Consider the following 19,795-nt stretch of genomic DNA (forward strand, 5'->3'; position numbering starts at 1 on the left):
CGCCAGCAGGGTCCCCAACTCACCCACTGCCACCAGCAGGGTCCCCAACTCACCCACTGCCACCAGCAGGGTCCCCAACTCACCCACTGCTGCCTATCAACAGCCCCCAACTCACTCACTGCCACCAGCAGGGTCCCCAACTCACCCACTGCCACCAGCAGGGTCCCCAACTCACCCACTGCCGCCAGCAGGGTCCCCAACTCACCCACTGCCGCCAGCAGGGTCCCCAACTCACCCACTGCCACCAGCAGGGTCCCCAACTCACCCACTGCTGCCTATCAACAGCCCCCAACTCACCCACTGCCACCCAGCAGAATCCCCAACTCACCCACTGCCACCAGCAGGGTCCCTAACTCACCCACTGCCACCCAGCAGGGTCCCCAACTCACCCACTGCCACCAGCAGGGTCCCCAACTTACCCACTGCCACCAGCAGAGCCCCTAACTCACCCACTGCCACCCAGCAGAGTCCCCAACTCACCCACTGCCACCAGCAGGGTCCCTAACTCACCCACTGCCACCAGCAGGGTCCCCAACTCACCCACTGCCGCCAGCAGGGTCCCCAACTTACCCACTGCCACCAGCAGAGCCCCTAACTCACCCACTGCCACCCAGCAGAGCCCCCAACTCACCCACTGCCACCCAGCAGAGCCCCCAACTCACCCACTGCCACCAGCAGGGTCCCCAACTCACCCACTGCCGCCAGCAGGGTCCCTAACTCACCCACTGCCACCAGCAGAATCCCCAACTCACCCACTGCCACCCAGCAGAGCCCCCGACTCAGTACATGGAGGGACACACAGGGGCTCCTGCAGGGGCAAGGGCACAGGGAGAGGTTCTCAGCCCCATGTACGTGTGTGTGCATGCGCGTGTGCACCTGTGCGTGTGTGTGCATGCGCGTGTGCACCTGTGCATGTGTGCACCTGTGTGTGTGCATGTGTGTGTAAAACAACGCATCCACTCAGCCTCTTTCATGTTCTCCTCGGTGTTACCCAATCCCAACACGTTGCAGTAAAATAAAATACTTCCTCAGGGCGTCAGAGCAGACCCGCAGAGCCCTGGGCCTCGGTTTCTCCTCTGTAGCTGAGGAAGCAGAGCTGGGACTGAGAAGGCAGAGATGAGGACATCCTGAAAAAAACGGTGGCCACTGCCCCAGAAAGGACGTCGACGACTCTGACCCCTGCAGGATTGGTTCTACAAAAGGAGGGAGCAGCCTGCCACGCATCTGGTCTACCTCCTGACGCTCACCCCGCAGTGACCCCTTCCCCTGACCCCTCGCCTTGTGTGACTTCCCCAAGTCAGCACATACAAACAGCATCCTATGATATTTACATATCATCCACTTCTTGCCATCCAAATAAAAGTGGCAGCCAGAGCCGGAGCTGTGGTGTGGTAGGCCATGCCTCCTCCTGCAGTGCCAACTCCCATATGGGCGCCGGTTCGAGTCCTGGCTGCTCCACTTCTGATCCAGCTACCTGCTAATGGCCCGGATAAACAGAAGATGGCCCAAGTCCTTGGCCCCTGCACCCGCATGAGAGATCCGGGGGGAAGCTCCTAGCTGCTGGCTTCAGCCTGACCCAGCTCCAGGCATCGGAGCCATTTGGGGAGTGACCCAGCGGATGGAAGGAAGACTTCTCTCTCTGTCTCTATCTCTCTTTGTAAATCCATCTTTCAAATAAATAAATAGATCTTTGAAAAAATGTGGCAGCCAGTGTGGGTCCAGTTGCCAGGAATGTTTGTGTAGCTGCGAGGGTGCCGGTGACAGTCACCGAGATCGGATCACCCAGCCTGGGAGCCAAACCTGGGGTCTGCTCACATCCCAGGGTGAGGGCATCCTGCTGCCTCAGAAAATTGGGTGGGCTTTGTCCCAAGGTGCCTGGCTTTTCCTTGCATTTGCATTAATAGGTAAGATTAACAGGTAAGCATGCTGGTTGCAACTCACAGCGTGAACCTCTCCATTTTTATTATCTGGCAACACTAAGTCCAGAAGCGATTCCTTTTAACTTTGTTAGTTGAAACACATTTTTCATAGTATAAAATTAATCATTTAGGGGCCAGCATTGTGGCATAGCAGATAAAGCCTCCACCTGTGAAGCCAGCATCCCGTATGGGTGCCAGTTCAAGTTCCAGCTGCTCCACTTCCTAATCAGCTCCCTGCTACTGCACCTGGGAAAGCAGTGGAGGATGGCCCAAGTGTTTGGGCCCCTGCACCCATGTGGAAGACCCGGAAGAAGCTCCTGGATCCTGGCTCCTGGCTTCGGCCTGGCCCAGCTCTGGCCATTGTGGCCATTTAGGGAGTGAACCAGCAGATAGAAGATCTCTCTCTCTCTCTCTCTCTCTCTCTCAACTCTGGCTTTCCAATAAATAAATTAACCATTTATAAGTGAACATTTCAGTGGCATTTAGTATATTATGAATTTGTGCCACTGTCACCTCTGTCTAGTTCCAAACAGGCAGCTCACTACCCACCTGCTGTCATGCCTGATTCCTCGTACACAGACCCTAGCAGGCATCAAATCTGCTGGTTGTAGGCGCTCGGTAAAAATGGAATCAAGCAATTGGGGCTGTCAGGGTGAGTTGTGCTGTGCAATGGATCAGTGCTTCTTTCTTTCTTTTTTCTTTTGAGAAGAGACAGAGAAGAGAGAGAAGAAAAAAAAAAAACCCTCTCTTCCACTAGTTTACACCCTAAATGCCTGCAAGTGCCAGAACCAGAGATAGGAGCCCAGAACTCAACCCAGGTCTCTGATGTGAATGGCAGGGATCCAACTATGGGAGGCACCAGGGTCTGCGTTGGTTGAAAGCTGCAGTCAAGGAACCAGAGCCAGCTCTCTGTCTCACTTCTTCCTGTGGGTGAGCCACAGCCCGGCGGACGACGGACATGCTCACCACGTGGGCTGCTCCCTCCTCTGCATGCAATGCACACCTGTGTCAAAGACTGGACGTCCGAGCAAGGCACTGGGAGATCCTACGGAAACTACACTCAACGTCTGAGGAACCACCGCGGCGGGCCGCCTTGCACGCTGCATCACAGTGGCGCACAGAGCGCCACTCCTCCGCAGCCTCCCCAAGTTCTGTCGTCCACTCACCGATCACAGCCACCCTGGTGGTGTGAGGCAGATCTGATCTGCGTTCTGCTGCTGGCTGGTGATGCTGGACATCATTTCCCGGGCTTGATGACCATTCACACAGCTCGGAGAGAGGTCTGCTCAAATCTCAGCCCATTTTTAAATGGAGTCGCTGTTTTTTTTTTTTTGTTTTTGAGTTGTAAGAGTTATGTTTGCTGAATACTAGGCACTTATCAGATATATGATTTGTAAATATTTTCCCATTCTGAGTGTTATCTTTTCACTCTTTGCTGATTGTCGTGATTCCCACCCCAAAATTACTCAGCTGCGGGCCGAGAGTTAAACAGGCAGGAGACGCTGGAGATGAACTGGCATTGTCCACCAGGAGGTATCAGTGAGAGCCACCAAGGCTTCCTTGGGAAACAGGGGGGACCCCTGGTGGTCAGGTGGCAGTGTGTGGGGGACACAGATTGGGGAGAGACACCAGGGAGACGGGGGTGGCACAGCAGAAACCCAGATGTGACCACCCCACAGTGCCTCCTCCCTGGGGCTGTCAAGGTCATGGCTGTCTCCCTCGTCCCCTTCTCTGTGCACCCCGCCCACATCATGCATGGCCCCTTGCCTCCCCCCAGCTGCCACAGTGCCCCATGCACCCCAGCGAGGTGCCCCAGCTCAGATGTCACCTCTGTTTAGAGCTGGGAGAGGCTGCCTGCCGCGAGCCGAGCCCTCCTCACACCTCATCCCCAACCCCAGCGCCATGGACTGGGACGGGGTGGGGAGCACCTGCCTCTGAGCCGCCTGAGGCCTGCAGAACCGTGTGCGCTGGCCCTGCCACAGGTGCCACTCAGGGCTGAATCAATCCGCAGCAGGTGTGGCCTGCAAATGACGCTACAAAGGTCCAAATGGCCCTGGGCAGAAGGGAAAGCTCACTATTCCTGAACTAGAGCCACCAGGGACCCAGGACACCTGGGCGAGTTCGCAGGCACAGAGCTGTGAAGGCCGACCCCTCTGGAACCCACCTCTCCTGCAGGCACTTCTCCCTCCAGGGCCCCACGCCAGGTGGGTGGGGCTCAGCTCACTCACTCAGCACGAGGCCCTAAATGACCAGAAAGATACACCACGTTCTTGGACTGGAAGGCAACACTGATAAAATGGAGCTTCTCCACCAAACGGACCCACAGAGCCAATGTCATCTCAATTGAAAATTCCAATATGTCTTCTTTTTCCACCATGCATCTTTGTTTCTTTTCTTTTTTTTTAAAGATTTTTATTTATTTACTTGAAAGTCAGAGTTGCAGAGAAAGGTCTTCCATCCGCTGGTTTACTCCCCAAATTGCCGCAAATGCTGGAGCTGGGCCAATCTGAAGCCAGGAGCTTCTCTGGGTCTCCCACACTGGTACAGGGACCCAAAGACTTGGGCCATCTTCCAGTGCTTTCCCAGGCCATATCAGAGAGCTGGATTGGAAGTGGAGCAGCTGGGACTCTAACCGGAGCCCATATGGGATGCTGGCACTGCAGATGGTGGCTTTACCTGCTACACCACAGTGCTGGCCCAACAGGTCTTTTGACAGAAACTGACAAGCAGACTCTAAAATTTTCCTGGAGCAAGTAGGACCTATCATAGCCAATTAAGAAGAAGAACATGGAGCTGGTGCTGTGGCATAACTGGCTAAGCCTCTGCTTGCAGTGCCGGCATCCCATATGGACACTGGTTCGAGTCCCGGCTTCTCCTCTTCTAATCCAGCTCTCTGCTATGGCCTGGGAAAGCAGTGGAAGATGGCCCAAGTGCTTGGGCCCCTGCACCCACGTGGGAGACCCAGAGGAAGCTCCTGGCTCCTGGCTTCAGATCAGCTTGGGGGTAAACCAGCAGATAGAAGACCTTGCTCTCTCTCCCTCTCTCTGTAACTCTACCTCTCAAATAAATAAATAAAATCTACTTGCCTTACTGATTTTAAGCCTGCTCTAAATCTAAACAGTGGAGGGGGTTTGGTGTTGAAGACCCAGATGTGAGGCCCATGGAGCAGAGCAGACGCACCCACTTCTCACTGGGTCCATTCACTTGACAACACAATAGGGAAAGAAAAATCTCCCATAAATGGTGCTGGGCCAACCGGACGCCCATGGAAATGAATGAACATCAACCCTGAGAAATTAACTCAAAATGGATCCTCGACCCACGCATGAAACCCACCACAAAGCCTAACAAGACAACATGTGCAAGACTCTTCTAGGCCATGGGTTGGTTACAGGGTGCTGAGAGCTCAAGAACAAACTCGACAGACTGTCTTCATCCAGTCTTTGCAATGTCTTCTGGAAGGCAATAGGTAGAAAATGACAAGATGGTCATTGACTAGGGAGAAAGCATTCACAGTTAGGACTGATGCCAAGGACACCACGCGCCGCCTGCAGTGCCGGCATCCCATATGGGCGCTGGTTCGAGTCCCAGCTGCCCCACTTCCCATCCAGCTCTCTGCCTTGGCCTGGGAAAGCAGTGGAGAATGGTGCTCACTTCGGCAGCACATATACTAAAAAAAAATTGGAAAGCAGTGGAGGATGGCCCAAGTGCTTGGGCCCCTGCACCCACGTGGGAGACCCAGAGGAAGCTCCTGGCTCCTGACTTCAGATCGGTGCAGCTCTGGCCGTTGCGGCCAACTGGGGAGTGAACCAGCAGTTGGAAGACCTCTCTCTCTCTCTCTCTCTCTCTGCCTCTGCTCTCTATAACTCTGCCTTTCAAATAAATAAATAAATTTTTAGAAAGAAAGAAAGAGAGAGAGAGAAAGAAAGAAGGAAGGAAGGTAGAAAGAAACCAAACAAGATCTGGCGTGATTCCAAAACACCAGGAGGCACAAACTCAGGGGCAGCGCCAGGAAGCAGGTCTGCTGCCTGGGGTGGAGGCGGAGGAGGAAACACAAGGGACACAAGGAAACTTCCTCAGTGCCGGAAAGCTTGTAGTCTGGATCCCGTGATCATTCCTGGGTGTACAGAAGGCTGAAGCCTAAATGCACGCCGTCCAACCGAAACAAGAATTTCCATCGTATCCCAGTCGAGATGAAAATGCGAAAAGCAAGGGGGAAGCCCAGCTTCCTGGCTGTATGGGCTGGGACCTCGTCCTTGGCAAGGACTCAGGGGGCCCCAGAGGACACAACACGGAGCACCGACGGGCACGGGCTGCTCAGGCACCGGCTCCCCTGGCACCCAGACTCCACCAAGGCTAGGACACGAGGGACAGGGTTTCAAAGGCACCACCAGGAAGAGAGGAGCTCCAGCCGCAGCCCGGGGGCCCGCAAGAGGAGGCTTCAGTGCCACGGGTGGATCCACGCCGGCTGCAAGCTCAGTGCACCCTCCAGCCTCCCCCTACCAAGACCCCAGGGGGAGGACGCCTCGCCCTGGCCCATCACCACCACCCTCCCACAGGGGAGGAGCCTCACGGGGTGCTGGACACACAGTGTCACACACACTCAGGCTGTGTCACACACTATCACACACTGTGTCACACACTCACTGTGTCACACAGCCACACACTCAAGCTGTGTCACACACAGCCACACTATGTCACACACACTGCATCACACTCTTACACTGTGTCACACATACACAGTGTCACACACTCAAGCTGTCACACTCTTACACTGTGTCACACACACTCTCACATACCCTCACACTGTCACACACACTCACACTATGTCACAATGCTATCACACACAGTGTTAGTCATACACACGTGTACACGCACTGTCACACACCCTCACACTATCACACACACTCATGCTGTGTCACACACCCTCACACTTGTGTCACACACCATCACATTTGTGTCACGCATTCATTGTGTCACACACTCACACTGTGTCACTCTTACACTGTGTCACACATACACAGTGTCACACACTCATGCTGTCATGCAGTCACACACTGTCACACAGTCATACATGTGTCACACACACTCACCCTCACACTGTCACACAGTCACAGTGTAGTCACACTGACAGTGGTAGTCACACACATGTGTCACACACAGTCACACACTCTCACACTGTCACTCTCACAGTATCACACACACTCACAGTGTCACACACACTCATAATGTCACAGTCACACACACGTGTCATACACCCTTACACTGTATCATACACTGTCATACATACACTCACACACCCTCACATTGTGTCATACACACACTGTGTCACACACATTGTGTCAGACACACACACCCTCACACTGTGTTACACACTCAGTGTCACACACTTGTGCTGTCTGTCATACACTTGTGTCACACACATGTTGTGTCACACACATTCACACACACTGTCACACACTCACACTGTGTCACACACCCTCACACTGTCACACATTATGTCACACACTTGTGCTGTGTCACATGGTCACACACACATCACACCCTCACACTGTCAGACACATGCTGTGTCACACACACACACTGTGTCACACAGTCACATACCCTGTGTCACATGCTATGTCACATTCACACACACACTGTGCCACACACAGTTTCACACACACTGTATCACACACACTGCATCACACATGCTGTCACAGTCACACACACACATCACATGCACACTCTCACACACCCTCACACTGTGTCAGACACGTGCTGTGTCATACACACACTCATACTGTGCCAATACACTGTTACACACTGTCACACACGCTGTCACACTCACACTGTGTCACACGCATGTGTCACACATCCCCACACTGTGTCACACACACTCACAATCAGACCCACCTGTGGGCAGCCGTGGTCCCTGGCGGGTGCTGCTCCCACCACAAGCCTGCTGCCTCGGCCCTGAGCTCACACGGTACACTCTCTGCAGTGGCGCCAAACTCCCACCCCAAAACTCGTGGGGGTCTCCTTGTCATTTGGGCGAAGCCACACACAGCCCTTGGTGGCATTCTCCTGAGTGTGGTCTCAGGGCAGAGAGGCTGGGTGCTGAAGGGGAAAGAAGGTTCTAGAACAAATGGTAATGCCTCGCCCACCATCTCGGCTTCCAGCCAAAGGAGGCCTCCCCCAGCCTGGCCTCTTCTTCCTGTCCGTCAGGACGGCAGCCCAGGGCTCGCCCGGCCCCTGGAGAGCGGGTCTCCGCCATGCATCTGTGCCCTCCTGCTGGGCTGCCCGCCCCTGGCTGAGCCTCTCGCCCTCTCTGTTCCTGAAAGCACCTTCTCAATGAAAACACAAAGCCCTCGCTCCTGTTTCAGCGGCACTGGCGTAAGCAGAAGGCACAGCGGGCCTGATACTTTACTGTTTCTGGATGGGCCTCCGCCTCGTCCTCCCCGCGTACACGCAGTCCCCGGGAGGGATCATCGTCTGCGGCCTGCAAGAGAAAGGAAAGGGAGCACGCAGTCGGTCCTGAGAAGCCCCTGGGACCCCAGCACCGCCCGCCTCCAAGGCCGCCAGGGGCTGCTGGCCCCGCTGCCCCCACGCGCAGGGAGCACGCTGGGCCGCCTGCCGCGGGAACGGCTCATGCCCCGCCTCACCGAGCAGGGAAGCCCTGGAAGGACACAAGGAGGCCCCAGGCCCTCAGCTGTGACCCTGGTGCCCAAGTCCATGCAGCCAGAGGGAGTAGCCAGGACCCCCACACGTCTGTCCACCAAGGCCTCACAGGAAAACCGCCCTGTGCTCCTGAGAGCTGCAGACGCACAGCAGGGCGCTCGGACTGACACTGACCTGAGTCTGCTCCCACTGGGCACGGCCACCGCTGCACACCCCACGCTGTGGCCTCTGGCTCTGGGCCAACAGGCCTCCCTATCCAGGTGACATCTCCGCCCACTCTGAGGGCTGCACCAGGCCCTGCTGACTGCACCCCAGCGGTGCCGGGCCAGGCACATCCACCTACGACATCACCGAGGAGGGCTGTGCCCAAGACTGCTCACTCGCCCAGCCCCACCCAGAGACTGGTCCCCTTCTTGCCACAGAACCCTAACTTTCCCGTGCAGTGGACATCTGAGCCCCCGACCTCCGGCAGACCCCACATGTGGCATCACCCCAGCTCTGGGCCAACAGCCCCAGGGGAGGCCCAGGAGCCTGCGCCTGACCTCATGCACGTGCAACCTGCTGGAGGAAGTGAGCACAAACACACGTCCTGCCTGGGCAGAAAGTGCGAAGCCCAGGTGAGCAGAGTAGCTGGACAGAAATCCACACCAACACCCACGGAGTGGGCCTGGGGTAAAGGAACAGCCTGGGCACAGAGAGGACACTGTCCAGTGACCGAGGGGCCAGCGGAAAGGGGATGGACCCAGCTAGAAATCTGCAAAATGCGCAAGGCCAAGGCCAGTAAAACGTCAAGGACAAAACGTCCCCCGACTCTGCAGGGGGAACTGGGAGACCACGCCCTGCAGAACACCCCTCTCCCCCTGCAGGGGGAACACTCACAGGGAGACCACGGCCTGCAGCTCAGAACACCCCTCCCCCTGCAGGGGGAACACTCACAGGGAGACCACGGCCTGCAGAACCCCTCCCCCTGCAGGGGGAACACTCACAGGGAGACCACGGCCTGCAGCTCAGAACACCCCTCCCCCTGCAGGGGGAACACTCACAGGGAGACCACGCCCTGCAGAACACCCCTCCCCCTGCAGGGGGAACACTCACAGGGAGACCACGGCCTGCAGCTCAGAACACCCCTCCCCCTGCAGGGGGAACACTCACAGGGAGACCACGGCCTGCAGAACCCCTCCCCCTGCAGGGGGAACACTCACAGGGAGACCACGGCCTGCAGCTCAGAACACCCCTCCCCCTGCAGGGGGAACACTCACAGGGAGACCACGCCCTGCAGAACCCCTCCCCCTGCAGGGGGAACACTCACAGGGAGACCGCGCCCTGCAGAACACCCCTCCCCCTGCAGGGGGAACACTCACAGGGAGACCACGGCCTGCAGCTCAGAACACCCCTCCCCCTGCAGGGGGAACACTCACAGGGAGACCACGCCCTGCAGCTCAGAACACCCCTCCCCCTGCAGGGGGAACACTCACAGGGAGACCACGGCCTGCAGCTCAGAACACCCCTCCCCCTGCAGGGGGAACACTCACAGGGAGACCACGGCCTGCAGAACCCCTCCCCCTGCAGGGGGAACACTCACAGGGAGACCGCGCCCTGCAGAACACCCCTCCCCCTGCAGGGGGAACACTCACAGGGAGACCGCGCCCTGCAGAACACCCCTCCCCCTGCAGGGGGAACACTCACCGGGAGACCACGGCCTGCAGCTCAGAACACTCCTCACAAACCTTCAAGAAACAGAACTCAGACAAAGCATGTTCTCCGACACAAAGGAATTAAACTATAAGGATATCTGGAAAAACTCCAAATATTTGGAAAGCCACTTACTTGTACATAACCGTGGCTCAAAGAGAAAAGTCTCAAAGAAATTTTTAAAATATTTTAATTGTAGGAAAATGAAAATGCAAACACATCAGACTTTGTGGGATTCAACTAAACAGGACTCTGCGGAAACTGACAGCACTGAGTGTTCACGTAGAAAAAGTAGACCTCGTGGAACCAAGAGTCAGGCAGAAGCAGAGAAATAATGAGAAGTACAAAATCTAAAGCATAAAATTGTAGGGAAAAATCAATGAAACCAAAAGCTGCCTCTTTGAAAGGATCTGCAACATTGATAAACCCCTAGCCAACACCAGCCAAGAAATGGAGGAGACGCGAGTTGCCCAAATCAGGAATAAGAGGGCGCCGCACCGCCGCACGTGCCGCAGGCGTGAGGAGGCAAGCAAGGGGATGCTGCTGAGGGCTGACCTAAGCCCCGCCCCGGCCTCCACGGAGGAGGTGCCCGGGGTTCGCCTGACACAACCCACACCGTCACAGGAAGAGACAGCAGGGCCCTGCACCGTCTGCCAGCCGGCAAGACAGCCCACCCCCGCCAGCACCCCGACCCCACCTCCCAGGCCCAGAACCGTGAGAACACGTCCATTCCTTGACAGCCTGCGGGACTTGCCACGCAGCCCAGGAGCACCAACACAGAACTTGTGCTGCCCCCACACCACGAAGTAAACGATCAATTTCCTAAAGCCCACGAAACCCACCTGAGAAACCACGAGCAACCTGGACAGTCTGTCTCCGTCCCAGGAAGAGACCCTCCGGGATGGCTTCACTAGTACATCCCACTGTGTAGAGAAGGAACAACACCAGTTATCTGCAGGCTTTGGTATGAATTTAGGAAAAACTGAAAGATAACAGCTGATGGACTGCACTGCCCCGGAAGCCATGGCCAAGTCGCCACGGGGACGGCAGACGAGCACCTCGTGAACACTGACCAGCAACGCAGTGAGCCACACAGGCGACAGGTCCCAGCCACGCGCTTTCACCCAAGGCTCAGGGCTGCTTTAGCACACCAGGAACCCAGGGAATTACTAAAAACCAAAGAAAAATGCACACGATCACCTCAGTATGTGCAAAAACTCATCCGACGAAACCCAAATCCACCCACGATAACTTAAAGCCTTCACCCAGCTAAGAACAAAAGCAGACGTTTAACCCGGCGGGCCTGCGGCGGGCGTCCCAGCTGGGGCAGGGAAGTCCTAAGCCGCACACAGACTCCCTGGCAGGCCCAGGCATCCCCCTGCTGGGACCCACGCAGCAGAAAGGAAACACGCACCAAATCCTCCTTTTTTTTTTTTTTTTTTTTTTTTTTTTTTTTTTTTTTTTGACAGGCAGAGTGGACAGTGAGAGAGAGAGAGACAGAGAGAAAGGTCTTCCTTTGCCGTTGGTTCATCCTCCAATGGCCGCCGCGGCCGGCGCGCTGCGGCCGGCGCACCGCGCTGATCCGATGGCAGGAGCCAGGAGCCAGGTGCTTTTCCTGGTCTCCCATGGGGTGCAGGACCCAAGCACCTGGGCCATCCTCCACTGCACTCCCTGGCCACAGCAGAGGGCTGGCCTGGAAGAGGGGCAACCGGGACAGAATCCGGCGCCCCGACCGGGACTAGAACCCGGTGTGCCGGCGCCGCTAGGCGGAGGATTAGCCTAGTGAGCCGCAGCGCCGGCCTTTTTTTTTTTTTTTTTTTTTTTTTTTGACAGGCAGAGTGGACAGTGAGAGAGAGAGACAGACAGACAGACAGAAAGGTCTTCCTTCCATTGGTTCACCGCTCCCAAATGGCCGCTATGGGCGGCGTGCTCGCTGATCCAAAGCCAGGAGCCAGGTGCTTCTCCTGGTCTCCCATGGGGTGCAGGGCCCAAGCACTCGGGCCATCCTCCACTGCACTCCTGGGCCACAGCAGAGAGCTGGAATGGAAGCGGGGCAACCGGGACAGAATCCAGTGCCCTGACCGGGACTAGAACCTGGGGTGCCGGCGCCGCAGGCGGAGGATTAGCCTAGTGAGCCACGGCGCCGGCGCAAATTCTCCATTTTCCACAGCAGCCGAAAGCGTTAACAACGCGACGTCCACCAGCACATCACTGGAGGAACACTGTGAGCTGCACCACAGGCAGGGCGCACCCCAGCCATTGAGGAACCAAGTCCTGGCCATGCTGTGGCGTGGATGAGCCAGGAGCCGGACACAGGAGGCCACTGGTGTGCTCCTGCACTGTATGTGGCAAACCCAGGATAGGCAAAGCCATGGGGACGGAGGATGCCTGGCAGGTAGGGCAGCACCAGATGGAGGGTGTGGCCACACAACTTGGTCAACACACCAAATGCCCTGATCTGTTCCCTCTTAAATGGTTACTTTTATGGTATATAAATTTTACCACAATTAAAAACAAAACAGAATGCAACTTTACATATAAATACAAATCCAGTCTGCAGTGTTAAGAAAGAAGGTGAAGACCAGGAGAGGCTCAGCACGGACGTCTGGGGGGCTTTGTGAGGGACAGGGGCAGCAGGGCTCCTGCGTCACAGGAGGGCCAACGGGGTGGCCCCGTGGCTGTCTGGCAGGCTGGGGGTGGGGCGAATGTTGTTGATAGGGTCACAGTGGCTGCAGGCTGGGGTGGGACACACGGTGGGTGGGAGGTGGGATGGATGCCTCAGAAGGCTTTGTGGGGTGCTCTGCCTCATGCCGTGTCACTGATGGCCAGGGGCCTGGTCAGGGCGCTTCTCTGAGAAGCCAGGTTGGGCCCCTGTGGCCGAGGCCAGCATACAAGGCCATCTATCTGAACTGCAAGGCCTTCCAACTCAGACAGGAAACCCCCCGCCACGCCCAGGCCTGGCCGACATCCACCAGCACCCACTGGACTGCCCCGTGAGGTCACAGAGGATGAAGGGTCAGAGCTGACCTACCCCCACCCTGAGAGGTCCCGGTTCCGGCACCACCAGCCTCACCCAACTGCTTACCCACGTGAGCCCGGAGCCTCAGGGCGGGAAGGGTTGTGGGGCCGAGGCACGGCCGAGAAGATGAGGCTGCATGAGGAGCCTCGTGGGGGGACTGTGCTGACCCTACACTGAAAACCCCCTTCCAGCCACAGGAACTGAGGCAGGACCCCTCCCCCAGATGTACCCAACCATCATCCTCTGCGGCCACTGGCCACACTGGGAGGACCAGCCCAGCGGCAGGACGGCCCTAAGATTCGGTTCTGGCACAGGCACCTGCAGAGACCCCGGTGGGGGAGGGGAACTAAAGTCCCTCCTCCCTGAGGGAGCTCAGCTCCCGGCCGTGCCCGCGTGGGTGGGGGCTCATCGCCAAGGGCTGCTCCGCCTTACTCAGTACTTGGTTGGACCTGTGCACTCTGCAGAGAGGGACCTCCCTGGGGCTGGACGCAAGTCCCCACTGAAGTGCCCCTGAGGCGGGACACTGAGCGGATAAGGGGGAGGGGCAGACCCTCCCCCCTGGGCTCTTGGGGCCTCCCTGGACGCCTGGCACTGCCTGCAGGACAGTCCAGGCCTCCCACAGTCCGCCGGGGGCCACTGCCACTCTCGGAGAATCTGTTTTCTAGGAGTGCTTCTCCTATGGCAAAGCGGTATCTGCTCATTTTAGGAGAAAGAAAAGCGGAAAACAAAATGAGAAGCATTCCCAGGCCCCTCTCTCCCATGCTCACCACTGTGGGACCACACTGAGTCACCGCCTCGGACGGAAGTGAGGCTGTGCACGGTCACCGCTCGGAGTGTCGGACAAGGTCCCCACCTCACAAAACGGACGACAGCTGCCAACCCGCGCCCCCAAGCATCCCGAGACCGAGCAGGGCCCTCCACCTGCCACAGAGGAGCCGGCCTGGCACATCACGCAGGACCCCAGCCCGCTGCTGAGAGCCCCAGCGGCCCCAGCACACGGCCGGGTGTGGACATCCGGCAGAGAGGTGGAGCAGGCCTCTGCCGGAGGGTCAGGCCCTGACCAGGTCCCCACGTCCAGCACAGGGGGCAGTCACCGAGGGCGCTCACCTGCCAGAGCCCAGGGGCTGCCACACGGAGGGTTGGAGGCCGCCAGCCCCTTCCCTTCTCAGGTCTGCTGGGGGCCGCCCGCCGGGGGATCGCAGGCAACTGCCGGGCCAGAGTTTGGGGCTCGGCCCTCCAGCCACGCCGGTTCCGCGGCCCCTCTACGCACCCCGATCCGGGGGGATTCCTTTGGCCCCTCCAGCTGGGCGGAGGGAACTCCCGGAACCTCGGCCCCTTCCGGGCGGGCGTGAGACCCAGGCGGTGCCCTCTGCCCCCTGTCCACCACGCGCCCGGCCGCCCGCAACCCGGGACCCCAAAGAAACCGAGCTACCGGCAAAGGCGGTCAGCGCAGGTCAGCCCGCTCCCTGGACTCAGCGGTCAGGGCGCCCCTGGGCGGGGAAACTGAGGAACGTGGGCAGCCGGTCCTCACGCAAGAAGCCGTGGGTCGGACGCCAACGCGCCTGCCCCGCCTGGAGACGCGAGGACCGGGGCCGCCCGGCGGGCACTTACCGGGCCTGCGAGGCGGAAGCTCGGGCACGCCCGCGGGGGAGCGTGCCCGGGCCAGGAGCTGCGGCGGCGCGGCGGCCGGCGCGGGCATCGGGGGACCGGCGGCTCGGCGCGCGGAAGGGCGGCCCCACCCCGGCACGCGAGCCGCCCCGCCCCGAGCGCCCGGGGAGGCGGCAGGGGGCGCCCGCGGACTGCGCGCGCCGGGCCGTCTTCGTGCCCCGCGCCCCTCGAGGCCCCGGGCCCACCCTGCGCTGCCCGCGTCCCCTCCCGCCGGGCTGCCCGCGCTCAGGGAGAGCAGGGGTGCGGGGGCAGCGCCTCCGCCTCGCTGCTCCGTGGGTCGTCTCGAGAAGCGGGAAGAGAGGTTCCCGCAAACTTCAAAACGTGAACTTCTGGACTAACCCTCCCGGGAGCGACACGTGCACCAGACACGGAGGAGCGACTTCCGTGGGCGCACGCGGCGACCCCGCCGCCCCGTGCACAACAAGCGCACCGAGCTCAGGGCCCTCCCCCCCACCCCGGGTCCCTCCGGCTGCGCCCCCGCCGCTGCCCGCGTCCCCTCGCGCGCACGCGCCTCCCGCAGGTCCTCTGCCCGGTCCACACCGTCCTGCGGGCGGCCTCGGACTCCCCGGGACATCCCCTGAGCCTCTCCCTCTGGCCCTCACTGAGAGGGGGGATAGGGTCGCTACCGCCCGTCCCTGGGGGTCCCGGAGGCACCCCGCGCCGCCGCGCAAGCCTTGAGCGCGCCCTGCCGGCCCCGGCGCCTGGCGCGGGACGCTCCGCCGCCCCAGCCCGCGCCTCGCCCCGCGCCGCCTGCGGTGCCCCGTGAAGTCTCAGCTCTGCCCACCTCTGCCCGGTAGCAGAGCTCAATCTGCTGGCTGAGCAGATGGGTTTATTTTATTTTTCGAGTTGGAATGATGTGTGGCCATGTTGCTGAGCTCTTGAAATCGCCCATTTGATCTTGAATCAGTTTTCGGGAAGTGGACTACACAGAAGTTGGGTTGGAGAACTCAGATTATGAGTGAGCTCGAATTTATTCTTTCATCTTTTTAAGTGTAAATCCAGGAATGTCGCTGCTGCCCTTCCCACAGGGGGCCACAGCTCCCAGGCCCACTTCACCTCCCGTCCCACCAGAGCCCAGGACTCGGGGAGCCAGAGGGGGGAAGCTGCCCCGCCCCCTTTCCTCAAACTGCCCATCCCCTGCCCCCTGCGCTTGTCCTCAGTCTCAGGGCTCTGCAGACCAGCGGGCAGCCACTGCCCATGACCCGTCCAACAGGGCCCCGGGCCCTGGCTTCTGCCCCCAGCTACTTCCCATTCAGATTGTGCAGGTGCCCCCCCCATCCTCACCTGCAGGACCACCTGTCCCCCACCCTAGGCAGGCCCAAGTGCAGCTGGACCCCAGCCATACTCCCCCCTTTCCGCGCAGCCCTCCTGCCCCCAGCTGGGAGCTCCCTCCTATGGGTCACTTGTCCGCCCAGGCCGGGCCGGCAGGGAGGGATGTGCTGACTCCTCCCGGGCTGGGTGAGCACCGGTGCAGCCAGGTGCCACCCCTCCTTTCTCCCGCAGTGCCAGTGCCTCTCAGGCATTATCGCCTGGGCAGCCCCAGCCACGCCTGCTTCCTCTCCCAGCTCACTTTCTCCTGGAGGCCAGAGGAGGACCTGGGCGTTTTGTGGGAGTTGCTGGGCAGCGTCCCGCCCCCACCTTCAGCCGCCCTGCAGCCCCCACGTGGCCCCCACAGTGTCGGGCACTTCTTGTCACCTGGTGTCAGCCAGAGGGGCTTGCTGCTCCCTCACTGTGCGGGATCAGCCCCGGCCTGACGTGGGCGCTGAGGGTGTGTGTGCACGCGAGGGGCTGCAGCTGAGCGGCAGGCCCCAAGTGCACCTTCTCTGTGAGATCAAGAAGGGCCCAGCAGCTGGGCTGCAGGTGCTGTCCCTAGACACTGCCTCCCAGGAGGCCCAGGCAGAGGCCCAGGGAAGGGGGCCCAGCCCGCAGCTTCTCATCCCGGTGTGGCCGACAGATTCCCGGCTGCATGTGGAGCCTGAGACGGGGCAGGCAGCAAATGGGCCAGTGGCTCCTCCAGCCAGGACCTTTCAGTAAAAGGTAGCTCAGGGATTGTTCCTGAGCACTGGGCGGGAACAGGCAGGAACGGGCTCTAAAGCCACAGACACTGCAGGGCTGGAGCCAGTGAGGGCTGCGTCCCTGCCCTCCTCCCCTCTTCCCTTCCTCCCCACCTCTCAGAGGGGGTCTGGTGACAGTGCTCTCAGGACTAACAAACTAAGGCTCATGCTAATCCTGGGCAAGAACAAACACAACCAGCAGCTGAGGTGTGGGGAGGTGAAGCCCCCGGGGCCCAGCAGAGCCCCTCGCCTGCATCTCCCAGGAGCTGTGCAGGCCAGCACCCACCTATGCCAGCAGCCCCTTCTCTGCGAGCCCCAAGGCCCTGCAGAGCCCTGGCTGCTTCTGGCATCACCCCCCCCCCCATCAGGTGCTCCTCTGTGAGCTGGGGACCAAACCTTGGGCCACGCCCCTGACCCCTGAGCACAAGCGCCAGGCACACCCCTCACGAGACGGCCAGCCCCCCACAGTGGGCCTCAAGGCTCCCCAGTGGCATCAGTGGGAACTGTGTGGCTGGGGGCAGCTCGTGGCCCAGAGCATCAACAGAGACCTCAAATCTCACCCTCCACTCTGACCCCTGGCTCCCACCCCCTCCTGGGGCTTGCAGGGTGCTGTCCTGTGGGTGCCGGCCCGTGCTTATGTTCAGATCCTGGGGCAGGCACTTCACCCTCTTACATAGCCCCACATACCAGAGCAGGTGCAGAGCCGGGGAGGGCGGGGAGGAGCCGGCTGGCTGCCGTGTGCTTCCTTTTTGTCCGGTCCCAGACACCGTGAGGGTTCCTCTGCTCCCTCCACACCCAGCGAGGGCTTCTGCAAACACCTCTCACTGAACCTGCACGGGGCTCAGCCTCTGACAACCTCTCCAGCCCCCACCCCGTGACTGACACTCGCTGGAGAGCTTTGGCACATCCTTCCACTGCCCCCCACTTACCCCTCTCCCTGGTGGGTCCTGTCTCTGAGCCCCAGGCCTCCTCCTTCTTGGTTTCTCTTGCAGTGTTGCTGGCGTCCATCTTCCAGGAGTTTCCTCATTGAGGGAACAAGGGAGAATCGAACACTCGGTCCCTGAGCGTCTGAGGGTGGCCAGGCTGAGGACCAACTCCACTCAGGAAAAGGTCCCTCCCAGAGGGTCCAGGGTTTGCTCAGCCTCCCTGTTTCCATGCCACGCCGGGGAACCACAGCTGTCCGAATTCCTGGGTCTCCCGGAACCTGTGCTGCCGCTCTGTCCTTGAGATTCTTGCTAGTGCACCTCAGTGAGGCCTCTGCCCACAGAGCAGCCACTTGGGGTCCTTCCAAGCCAACCTCATGTCTGTCTGTAGTTCTGGAAAATTCTTCATGTGTTTTTTGTTTTGAAAATTTCATCTGTGTAGTTTTTGCTGTGTTTAACCTTTTCCGTTCCAAATACTGTGTTTTAATTTCTAAGAGTTATTTCTCTGGGGCCCGTGTGGGGTACAACAGGTTAAGCTGCTTCCTGTGACGTCAGCATCCTGTATGGGTGCCAGTTCAAGTCTCAGCTGCTCCACTTCCAATCCAGCTCCCTGCTAATGCCCTGGGTAAACAGCGGAAGATGGCCCAACTGCTTGGACTCCTGCACCCACATGGGAGACCTGGATGAAGCTCCAGGCTCCTGGCTTCAGCCTGACCCGGCACTGGCCATTGCAGCCGTTTGGGGAGTGAATCAGCAGACAGAAGACCTCTGTCTCTCTCAAGACCATTCCATGGGGAGGGGCGTTCTCTCAACAATGATGCAGAGACACCTGGCCCTTCACATGCAGAAGGAGGAAGCTGGCCCCTTACCTAAAACCATACACAAAATTTAGCTAAAAATGGACCAAAGTCCTAAGCGTAAGAGCCAACCCTATAAAACGCGAGAAGTATGGGAAATCTGGAATGAGAGTAGGCAATTTCTGTGCTACCATGTGTAAAGCATAGACGGCAGAGGGCACAATCAGTACAATAAAAAGGCAACAAAAGGGAGAGAACTTTGCAAGTCAGGTGCCCAGCAAGGATGAACACCCACAATGTACACACAGCTCCTGCAACCAACAACTGAAAGACAGACATCTCAATTTCTAAAACAGGCAAAGGATTTGAAAAACATTTCTCCAAAGAGACACAAATGGCCTATAGGCACACAAAAAGAGGCTCAGCATCACCGGCCCTTAGAGAGATGCAGCTGGAAACCAGACGGAGATGCACTGCACCCATCAGCATGGCTGCGAGCGGAAACACAAGCAGAAGAAGGCAAGCGTCGCAAAGCTGCAGAGACACCGGGCCCTGCCGCATCGCTGGCGGTGCAGTCACCGTGGGACGGAGCTGGCAGCCCTTCAGAAGTTAAAAGTGGGCCGGCGCCGCAGCTCAATAGGCTAATCCTCCACCTGCAGCGCTGGCACACCTCGGTCGGGGCGCCGGATTCTGTCCTGGCTGCTCCTCTTCCAGTCCAGCTCTCTGCTGTGGCCCGGGAGTGCAGTGGGGGCCCTGCACCCGCATGGGAGACCAAGAGGAGGCACCTGGCTCCTGGCTTCAGATCAGCGCGATGCACCGGCCGCAGCATGCCAGCCGCGGCGGCCATTGGAGGGTGAACCAACAGCTAAAGGAAGACCTTTCTCTCTGTCTCTCTCTCTCACTGTCCACTCTGCCTGTCAAAAAAAAAAAAAAAAAAAAAAAGAAGTTAAAAGTGGAGTTACCTTTAACCTGGCAGTTCCATGAGTAGGTACGTGACCCAACAATGGACAGCAGGGAATGCGCTGTGCGCCGTGGCGTTCTTCATGATGGACAAGCGGTGGAA

At 58.9% G+C, this 19,795-nt stretch overlaps 1 protein-coding gene across 2 annotated transcripts in view; it reads right to left on the reverse strand.

The window, feature by feature from the left end:
- The window catches only part of AHRR (aryl hydrocarbon receptor repressor), a 67,851-nt gene extending 52,817 nt beyond the window's left edge, over positions 1-15,034 (reverse strand). The window contains exons 1-3 of one of the 2 annotated variants that reach the window (XM_070056960.2): positions 14,902-15,034; positions 11,114-11,194; positions 8,329-8,400 (exon numbers count right to left, since the gene is read on the reverse strand). In XM_070056960.2, the coding sequence (XP_069913061.2) occupies positions 8,329-8,390 (62 nt within the window). In that variant the 5' untranslated portion in view covers positions 8,391-8,400; positions 11,114-11,194; positions 14,902-15,034. Of the gene's footprint in view, positions 1-8,328; positions 8,401-11,113; positions 11,195-11,344; positions 11,687-14,901 lie in introns of those variants that run through there. The other variant, XM_089313337.1, reaches the window with a different exon arrangement.
- Between the last annotated feature and the right edge of the window lie 4,761 nt (positions 15,035-19,795).

The sequence above is a fragment of the Oryctolagus cuniculus genome, chromosome 14, assembly GCF_051225735.1.
Source record: "Oryctolagus cuniculus isolate XC-2025 breed Fujian yellow rabbit chromosome 14, ASM5122573v1, whole genome shotgun sequence".
NCBI classification, from domain to species: domain Eukaryota; kingdom Metazoa; phylum Chordata; class Mammalia; order Lagomorpha; family Leporidae; genus Oryctolagus; species Oryctolagus cuniculus.